At 37.4% G+C, this 10609-nt stretch overlaps 1 protein-coding gene across 1 annotated transcript; it reads left to right on the forward strand.

Moving 5' to 3' along the window:
• Positions 1–739: 739 nt before the first annotated feature.
• On the forward strand, positions 740–1759 carry LOC125919849 (olfactory receptor 9K2-like). Its single transcript, XM_049626683.1, has one exon. The coding sequence runs from the start codon at positions 797–799 to the stop codon at positions 1757–1759; it is 963 nt and encodes a 320-aa protein (XP_049482640.1). The 5' UTR covers positions 740–796.
• Positions 1760–10609: the final 8850 nt, after the last annotated feature.

Raw genomic sequence — 10609 nt, forward strand, 5'->3', positions numbered from 1 at the left:
TAAAAAGTTATTCATTGTCATGTGAAGATTGGAATCTTTATCAGCTTCTTTCTCTGCTTCAAAGAAAATGGCTAATATGTAATATATGAAATCACAGAACTACTAATGGAAATAAAATATATACAATGAGGCAATAAAATGCATATGTTTGGGAAGAATATCCTTGACCTGAGATTTGGAAAGAGCTTTAGAAATGCTATCTAGGCTTACTGATTGCTTTGATGTTATTAATTTTAACATACCGATAACTAATCACTTTTTATTCTATTTTCAGAGTTGGCACAGTAATAATGGAATTCAAATAGAGGTAAAAGAAGGCAAAAATATTTCTAAATATGTTTGTTACTGTTTTTAATGATTCAGACACTGATAGGCAATCATGATGGCTATGGCACTATCATACAGATTATATGTATTCTTTGTATTTTAGATTATATTCTTATTTTAGGTAAAGACAATTATTTAACGATAAATACATTAGGAATAGAAACTCAAAACGTGACAAACATTGGACAATATATTAAATTACTTCCTTGGTAAATACTCAGCAAAATTATGATCTAAAATACAATAACCTTTAACTTCTTTCACTGCTTAATAGAATAACAGTCTTATGGACTTAGTATTATATAGTTCAAATTCCTGATTCCTTATGACGTTAACATGGTTTTATATGCAATATTTAATTAAGATATAACTAATTTAGTCCACACTTAAGAAAGTGTTTGTGTTACTAGAAACAAAGCCCAGATTTCATTTGTTTGTTCTTCCTTGTGCCTTTCAGCAGGTTTCTGCCATGAGTGACAGGGGAACAGACAATCACTCGGAAGTGACTGACTTCATCCTTGTAGGCTTCAGGGTCCGCTCTGAGCTCCACATTCTCCTCTTCCTGATCTTTCTGCTTGTGTATGCCATGATCCTTCTAGGGAATGTTGGGATGATGACCATTATTATGACCGATCCTCGGCTGAACACACCGATGTATTTCTTCCTAGGCAACCTGTCCTTCATTGATCTCTTCTATTCGTCTGTTATTGCACCCAAGGCCATGATCAACTTCTGGTCTGAGAGCAAGTCAATCTCCTTTGCAGGTTGTGTGACCCAGCTCTTTCTCTTTGCCCTCTTCATTGTGGCAGAGGGATTTCTCCTGGCAGCCATGGCCTATGACCGCTTCATTGCCATCTGCAACCCACTCCTCTACTCTGTCCAGATGACAGCACATCTCTGCACGCAGTTGGTGGCTGGTTCCTATATTTGTGGCTGCTTTAGCTCAATTCTTTTGACCAGCGTGACATTTACTTTGTCCTTTTGTGCTTCCCGAGCCATCGACCACTTTTACTGTGATTACCGTCCACTTCAAAGGATTTCTTGTTCTGATATCTACTTTCTTAAGGTGGTTTCTTTTTTCTTATGCAGCATTATTATTTTGCCTACCATAATTGTCATTATTGTGTCCTATATGTATATTGTGTCCACGGTTTTAAAGATAAGATCCACTGAGGGACGTAAGAAAGCGTTTTCCACTTGCAGCTCACACCTGGGAGTCGTGAGTGTGCTGTATGGTGCTGTGATTTTTATGTATTTCATCCCTGATAGATTTCCTGAGCTGAGTAAAGTGGCCTCATTATGTTACACCCTAGTCACTCCCATGCTGAATCCTTTGATTTACTCCCTGAGAAACAAAGATGTCAAAGAAGCTTTGAGAAAGATTCTAGGGAAAAAAATACTTTTATTTAATTCTATCTTAACAGTGACATAACTGAAAGACATGGGTATTATGACAGTCTAGGGAGGCATTGACACAAAGAATGCACCAATGATTTTGAAATATTTAATTTTAGAAAGTTTATTTATTTAAATCCCTTGTACTTATAGCTGAAGAATACATTTGGTCTATATTTTGCCTAGCTGTTGATTTTGGGATGGAATGGCTTTCTCCATACTTCATCTTCATTTGAGTAAAGACAATGATTGCCACGTAATTTGATTTTAAGGAAAATATATTCCAAGGGAATTTTTTCCAAGGGAAAAATATTTTCCAAGGGAAAATAGAACTAAACTGCCAAATGTTAGTCCAGTGAAAAAGACATTTATGGAAAATACAAAGAAAGTGTAGTTTCTAAAGGTGAGTGGTTCTATGGTCAAAGAACTCTTCCTAAGCACATTTTAAAGCAAATAGCATTAAGCCAAGTGAAATAAATAGCTTTCTGTGCAAATGGAGAAAATAACTTGATGGTGAACTTCATGTGGTTTGTAAGTGATTTGTAACACACAAGACAAAGAGTGAAGCATGAGACTTAAAGGGAAATTCATGGAAATCATACAGACCTATATGTCAGGCCAAGGAAGCTGACCTTTATTCTGTAGACGGGGGTAAGCATTGGGGATTTTTAGAAAGACAGTATTGTATTCAAATTGTCATTATACGAAAATCATACTGGTAGATTTGAGGAAGATATGTACTCTTTGGGAGAAAGACGGTAATCCCAAAAAGTGTGTGGTCATCCAAGAGGTTATGGTGGCTCTAATGGAGGGAGTCTTATTAGGGACAGCGAAGAAAGAGATGACCTTTAGAATGGAAGGTTAAGTAAGCTGAATACTGATTGCTGGTTGATCACATGAGAATGACCTAGAAGTGAGTAATGATGCTAATGTTTGAGCATCTGTGCTGGAGAAATGCTACCTCATAATGAGGAAGGAAATATAAGGGTAAGAATAGTTCATCGGGAAGAGTTAAGAAAATAAGCTCAGGTGTCAGACAGAGCTTTCAAATTCTGTCTTTGCCCCCTGCAGCTTCAGGTAAGTTACATAGTATCTCCACATTGTTATTTCCTCCTGAAAAATGGGGTGTATAAGAGAATCTCCACCATAGAGTCACTTGAATGATTGAATTATGTAAATTTCATATGTTTGTTAAATCCACATCAGATTTGTCTTTTCCTCCTGCTCTCAACACTATTCATGTTACGTCTGAGAGAGGAAGACACTAACTTTCTCTGCCCCTTTCTCTTTACTCTGTGCCATGAAGTGTCCCCAGCTCTCCAAGTGTATCTGCTTTCATTTCCATACACAGAGATTGAGAAAAGTTTACTAGTTATTTCAGTCTTTACCTTTCTCTCTGTAGAAAATTAAAGGAAAAGACTGTAAAATGACCAAAAAGGCAACAGAAGCCCCAATTATTTTTTTCTAATTAGTGTTTTTTTTGTAATGTACATTTTAGCTAGCCAACATATAAGGCAATATTGGTTTCAGGAGTAGAATTCAGTGACTCATCATTTACATACAACACCCAGTGCTCATCACAAGTGCCCTCCTTAATGCCCATCACCCATCTAGCCCATCCACCAATTAAATGCAAAATAGAATCTGACCATCAAATGCTGTATCTAGCCATCTCTATACCCATGTCTTTCTCTAGGTATCCTCTTTATAATTTAACATATGCATCTCTTACACCCAGATTTTAAAAAAATGCAGATTACTAGGGAAAATAGAGGTCTTACTAGGTAGAAAACCTTGATAAAGATTTTTAGATAAATGGTCACTGTGCCAAGATGGTGTCTTGTCTCGTGGTGCCTGGGTGGCTCAGTCGGTTAAGCATCTGACTTCGGCTCAGGTCATGATCTTGCTGGGTTTGTGAGTTCGAGCCCCGCGTCAGGCTCTGTGCTAACAGCTGAGAGCCTGGAGCCTCCTTCAGATTCTGTGTCTCCCCCTGTCTCTGTCCCTCCCAAGCTCATGCCCTGTCTCTCTCTATCTCTCAATAATAAATAAACATTAAAAAAATTTTTAAAAAGGATGGTGTCTTGTCTCTTTCCTGAGATGAGGAAGAAAGATGTTTAGGATGAGAGAGGCACATTTTACTAACGCTTCCCCATGAATAAAGTGCAGAATCACTCGTGACAACATTCAGGTCCTATAATGGAATGACCCGACAAAGAAAGAGGCTCCTCATCCTTTGAATCATCATCTATTGGAAATGAGTAATGCTTTACCAAACTGAGAAAAAGAACCTAACAATAGGGTTGACTGTTAGGAGAACAATGTTCCTCTATACTCACCATATGCTGCACCCCACAACCACCATCGGACTCACACACACATATGTACAAACATTACCGTGGTCTGTCTCCTTCCCTCTGTCTCCATCTCTGTCTCTGCCTTTGTCTCTGTCTCTTTCTCTCACCCAGACACACACACAAACACACACACACACACACATCAGATGAACACCAAGAAAGATCACTGGATGTAAAACTGAACCTAGAACAATATACGCCCAATGTCATGCAGCTGACTCAGAAGAAAATCCTCAGGTTGATGTAGAAGCTAACAGACCTCACCGTGACAAGATATGTACAATAATTTTTTAATTCTGACCTTTTCCCTTTTCCTGATGTCAAGAAATGTCTGTGTTGCTATAAGAATTGCATTCTTATATTCTGTTCTCTCTCCTGTTAGGAAATTACTCTTCTCTTTTTTCTTTGGATTCAAGGAGGATGCATGTGCTGTACAGTGTTAAGTTCTTAAAGCAGGGATATATTGAATAATAATGATAATAATAGTAACTAGTATGCGAATATAAATGAATCAAAATAGATACATAAATGTACAAACATATATGTATATGTAATTCTTTGAATATGATATATGCATTATAGGACCACTTATAAACAAATCAAAGTTGTAGCACAAGTCATGTATAAAATCATTTTAATATTTGTAGCTAATATTTTAATTTTGGGATTACATGATTTTTTATTAAGGTTTTATTTTAATTCCAGTAGAGTTAGCATACAGTGTTATATTAGTTTCAGGTGTACAACAGAGTGATTCAACACTTCCATACATCCTTATCAGTGCTCATCATGATAAATGTACTCTTTTAAATTTTATTTATTTATTTTTTTAACATTTATTTATTTTTGAGAGACAGAGAGAGGTGGAGCATGAGCAGGGGAGGGGGAGAGAGAGAGATACAGAATCTGAAGCAGGCTCCAGGCTCTGAGCTGTTTGTTAACACAGAGCCCTATGCGGGGCTCGAATTCACAAACTGCAAGACCATGACCTGAGCTGAAGTCGGACTCTCACCGGACTGAGCCACCCAGGCACCCCATGATAAGTGTACTCTTAATCCCTTTCATCTATTTCACCCACCCTCTTGTCTAAATCTTTATGTACATAAGGCACGTCTTCAAACTCATCTGATGACTTCCCATTAAATGTACAATTACACCTGACAGTCTGTCAATAACTAGTAAAGTTTTCTTAATATAAATGATAGTGTTGATGGTAGTGAATCCTCACTCCACACCTGCTATGCTAACAATTATAGTAAAAGGTTTGAGCCTACTTTTATCACTGAGATTTTTTATATAATAAACATCTTCTATGTTCAGTAGTTTTCTGCTTTTGGCCAAAATTAAAACTTCAATCCACCCCCCCCCCAAAGAGAGAGAAAGAGAGAGAAAGAGAGAGAGAGAGAGCGAGCAACATCTCTGAGTCATTGCTCTAAAATGTAACTCTTTCAACCTAAAATACAAGATCTGACCAATTCTTTCTTCAACCACTGTATTGAGAAACAGTTGGTATAAAATAAACTGTATTCCTTCAGAGTATACAATTCTGAGTTTTGGCAGTTTTATACATCAGTGAAACCCTCACCAGACTAAGATCCCTAACTTGTATTTTAAAGTTTATAAACCTTTACTTAAGTAATATCTACACAGAACATGGGGTTTGAACTGATGACCCTGAGATCAAGAATCACCTGCTCTTCCTATTGGACCAGCCAGGAACCCCAAGATACAGAAGTTTTCTATCACCCCAGAAAGATTTATCATGCCCCTATTTAAGTCATGCCTCCTTCCAATCCCATTCCCAGATAACCAGTGATCTGATTTTTTTTTTTTTGCACCTATCCATCTATTTATCTACCTATTTAACCTGCATGTGATATGCACTCTTTCCTGGAAGGCTTCTTTAAGTGAGTGAAATGAATTTGAATTTATTCCTTTTGTCATGTGTAGAAGTAATTCATTCTTTTTATTGGTCAGTAGCATTCCATCTTTAGTTGCATATATACACCAAATTTTGTTTATGCACTCTTAAATTGATGGGCAATTGATTAGATATTGTGAATAAAGCCAATATGAACATTCACATGACATGTATTTGAACCAGGGCCTACTCTGTCTCTCCCCTCTCCCAGCCCAGCATGATAGGAAGCACACAGGCAAGTGCAGACTCCTCTTCCCCTAGATCCCAGTCAAGGGCTACTCTATCACCTTGAGAGTGGCAGTCTGAAAACACTTCTTACCCCTTCCAGCTCCATGCTGCAGAAGCTCCACTCAAGGCAATGGTAGCTAAAAGGTCTAGAGATCTCTACCTCTATCCAGCATCTATTCATAAGATAGAAGGTCTACCCCAAGCATGATAGGCCAAGAATTACAGGGCTCCACTTCAACTGAGTCAGTTCAAAGGATAGAGGTTTTTTGCCAAAAGAAATAAGCTTAGAAGACCATAGGTTACTGACCTCAGCAGAAACCTGCTCATAAACCAGGGTGTCACTGTGAGAGAACTGAACCATGCTCCTGTTCCAGTTCCAAAACAGTTGAGCACAGGTTTTACCTGGAATGAAAGGCAGGCAGTAATAACAGAGGCTCCAAACTCTCCTCAAGTGAACTGACTTTATTTGGAACAAAGTGTGGGAAAATTCTAGCTTAAGTGACTCTCTAACACAATGCACATTTGGTGATAAGACATTAAGAGGAGTCTGGTAGCTCCATGAGAGCAAAAATCTAAGTGTAGACCCACTCCAACTAGATGTATATTAGAGAGAACCAGGGAAGGAGACAGCTAAGAAGCCCCTTCTGGAATTAGTGCAAACCTCTAAGACTGGCCTTAAAGACCATCCTTGCAGAGGGGGCAGAACAATTGGATCAGACAATGGAGAAATATGTGTCCCACAATGTTTTCAAAACAATAGAACAAGGAGAATTCCTGGAGTCTCTGTGCTCAGTGGAAAACCTACAGAAGCACATCACTCAACAAAATGATCATGGGAGGACACAGCAGAAGCTAGCCTCAATAAAACCACTGTCATCGAAGAGTGTGCACAAACCTAAGCTTGTGCCTCTGGGAAAGGACACAAAGGTTTCTCAGAGCAAATAGATTTGAATAATACAGTCAAAAAAACCAAAACCGAAAAAAATGACAAAAATACAAAAATTATTTCAAAAACACATTCTGGAGTTTAAAGGTACAATGACTGAAAGATGTTGTATAGTGGGAATCATGTAGCATGTACCGTTTCAGACTGGCTTCTTTCATTTGATAACATGCATTTACAGCCACATTTACATGTCCTTTCACAGCTTGAAAGAGTTAGCTCGTTTCTTGTCTTTTTTTTTTTTTTTTAACCTTATTTTATTTTATTTTTGAGAGAGAGAGAGAGAGGGCATGAGTGGGGGAGGAGCAGAGGGAGAGAGGGTGAATGTTAAGCAGGCTTCCCACCCATCATGGAGCCTGAGGCAGTTTGATCCCAGGACCCTGAGATCATGACCTGAGGCAAATCAAGAGTTGTATGCTTAACAGAATGGGCCAACCAGGGGTCCCTTAGCTCATTTCTTTTTACCTCTGAATATTATTCTATTGTCTAGATATATCACAGTTTAGTATTCATTACCTGTCAAAGGACATTTTCATTATTTCCGTGTTTTTGCAATTATGAATAAAGCAGCTAGACACATTCATGTGCAGGATCTTGTGTGGACATGAGAGTTTTCAACTTGTTTGAGTGAATATCATGGAGGACAATAGCTGGATTGTATAGTAAGAGTATGTATAGGAAGAGTAAGAGTATGTTTAGTTTTGTATGAAATTGAAAAACTTTATTCCAAATTAGCTGTACCATTTTGCATTCACCATAGCAATGACTGAGGATTACTGTTCCTCCGCATCCTTGCCAGCGTTTGGTGGCATCAGTAGTTTCTATTTTGGCCATTGTAATAGAGTGTAGTGGTAGTAATTTACTGTTCTTTCTTTTTGTTTCTTTTTAATTAAGACTTCAATTTTTTAGAAAAGTTTAAGGTAGAGAGATTTACCTGATATCTCCTGCCCCCACACATGCATACCTTCTACCACTGCCAACATTCCCCACCAGATTGGTATGTTTATGACAATTGATGAACCTATAATGACACCTATTATCATCAAAAATCCAGTTTGCTTAAGGGTTCACCCTTGGTATCATATGGGTTTGGACGAATATAAATGACATGTATCCCTAATGATGGAACCATACAATCTTTTGTCCTAAAAATCTTTTCTGCTCTGGTGTTCATCCCTTCCCCAACCCACAGCCCTAGCAACCACTTATCTTCTTTCTCACTCTATAGTTTTGCCTTTTTCAGAATGCCATATTTGGACCACACATAGGTATTCTTTTCAGAGTGGCTTCTTTCACCAGTAATAAGTATTTAAGATTCCTCCTGGTCTTTTCGCAGCTCGATAGTTCATTGTTTTTTTGCACTAAATATTTTGTTCCCTGAATATACCATGGTTTATTTATCTAGTCACTTACTGAAGGAAATCTTGGTTGTTTCCAAATTTTGGCAACTATGAATAAACCTGCTGTAAACTCCCATGTGCTGGTTTTGGTACAGACCTAAATTTTTAGCTCTTTTGGATAAATACCAAGCAACATACTTGCTAGATCATAGATCAGTAAGAGTGTGTTTAGTTTTGTGAGAAACTGCCAAACTGTCTACCAAAGTGGCTGTAGTATTTTGCATTACCCACTAGTGATGCTTAAGTGTTCCTGTCGCTCCACATGCAATGATTTGATGTTGTCAGTATTCTGCATTTTGGTTATTCTGATAGGTGCATAGCGGTATCCCATTGTTGTTTTACATGACATTCCCTCATTGTATATGGTATAGAACACGTTTTCATATGTTTATCTGCCACCTGCATATTTTCCTTGAGGGGTGTCTGTTAAGGTCATTGTCTAGTTTTTAATAGGGTTGTTTGTTTTCTTATACTTGAGTATTAAGTGCTCCTTGCATTTTTGCATAACCTTTATTAAATATATCTTTTCTACGTATTTTCCCTGAGACCATGTCTTTTCTTCTTAATTGCTAAACGTGTGTTTCTCAGAGCAGAAGTTTTTAATTTTAGTGAATTTCAACTTATCAATTATGCTTTTCATGGATTGTGCCCTGGTCTTATATCTAAAAAGACATCACCAAACACAAAGTCATCTAGATTTCTCCCATGTTATCTTCTAAGGGTTTTGTAATTTTGTGTTTTACACTTAAGTTTATGACTTCTTTGAGTTAATTTTTGTGAATGTTGTAACGTCTATGTCTATGCTCACAGTTTTGCATGTGGGTGTCCAGGTGTTTCAGCACTCTTTATTGAACATCCTGTCTTTTCTTCATTGTATTACCTTTGCTTTCCTCCTTTTTTGAAGATCAGCTGATTCTATCGAGGATCTATTTTTAGTTTCTGTATTGGATTCAATTGATCTATTTGTTTATTCTTTCACCAATAATACCACACTGTCCGGATTAGTGTAGCTGTATTGTTTTGCAGAATCGAAATTGTTTAATATCAGTCCTCCCATGCTGCTCTTCTCTTTCAATATTGTGTTGGTTATTGTGGCTTTTTACCTTTTCATATAACTTCATTTTAATATCCGAAGTTTGCCAATAACAAAAAATTACTTGCTAGAGTTTTGATTGAGATTGGATTGAATGTATAGAGCAAGTTGGGAAGAAATGACTTTTTGACAATACTGTCTTCCTCTCCATGAACAATCAATGGTTCTCCATTTATATAGGTCTTCTTTGATTTCTTCCATTATAATTTTATATCTTTCATTCTAGAGATCTTATACATATTTTATGAGATTTATACCTAAGTATATTATTGGGAAAAGTGATAATATAAATAGTATTGCGTTTTAATTTTAAATTCTACTTTCTCATTGCTGGTATATGGAAAGCAATTAACTTTTGTATAGTAACCATACATCCTGCAACACTCCTATATTTCCTATTAGTTTTAGGAGGTTGTTTGGGCAATTCTGTCAGGTTTTCTATATAGACAACAATCACCTGTTTACAAAGATCGATTTATTCTTCCTTTCGTTGTGTATAATGCTTTATAGTATTTTGCTAGAGCTGCCATAACAAAATACCACACACGGGATGCCCTAAACCCCAATTTTTTTTTCTCCCAGTACTGAAGATTGGAAGCCCAGAATCAAGGTGCCCTAAGTAAATATTCTTAAGCTGCTGTCCTTGACTTGCAGATGTCTGCCCTCTTGCTCCCTCTTCACATGGTCGTCTCTGAGTGCATATGCACCTCTAATGTCTCTTTGTGTCTCCTAATATTTCCTTATAAACACACCAGCCAGACTGTATTAGAACCCGGCTGTAATAGCCTTATTTAGATTATTTCTCTGAAGGCTGTATCTCCTAATATAGTCACATACTGAGATATTGGGGGTCAGGGCTTCAACATATGAATTTGGAGAGACATCATTCAGCCCTTTTATGTCCTTTTTGTCTATTACATTATCTAAGACACCCAAAAAGGGTGCTGA

The sequence above is a fragment of the Panthera uncia genome, chromosome B4, assembly GCF_023721935.1.
Source record: "Panthera uncia isolate 11264 chromosome B4, Puncia_PCG_1.0, whole genome shotgun sequence".
Classification (NCBI taxonomy): domain Eukaryota; kingdom Metazoa; phylum Chordata; class Mammalia; order Carnivora; family Felidae; genus Panthera; species Panthera uncia.

Excerpts from the sequence above, each read along its gene's own strand:
- LOC125919849 (XM_049626683.1), top strand. The coding sequence starts at position 797 with ATGAGTGACAGGGGAACAGACAATCACTCGGAAGTGACTGACTTCATC.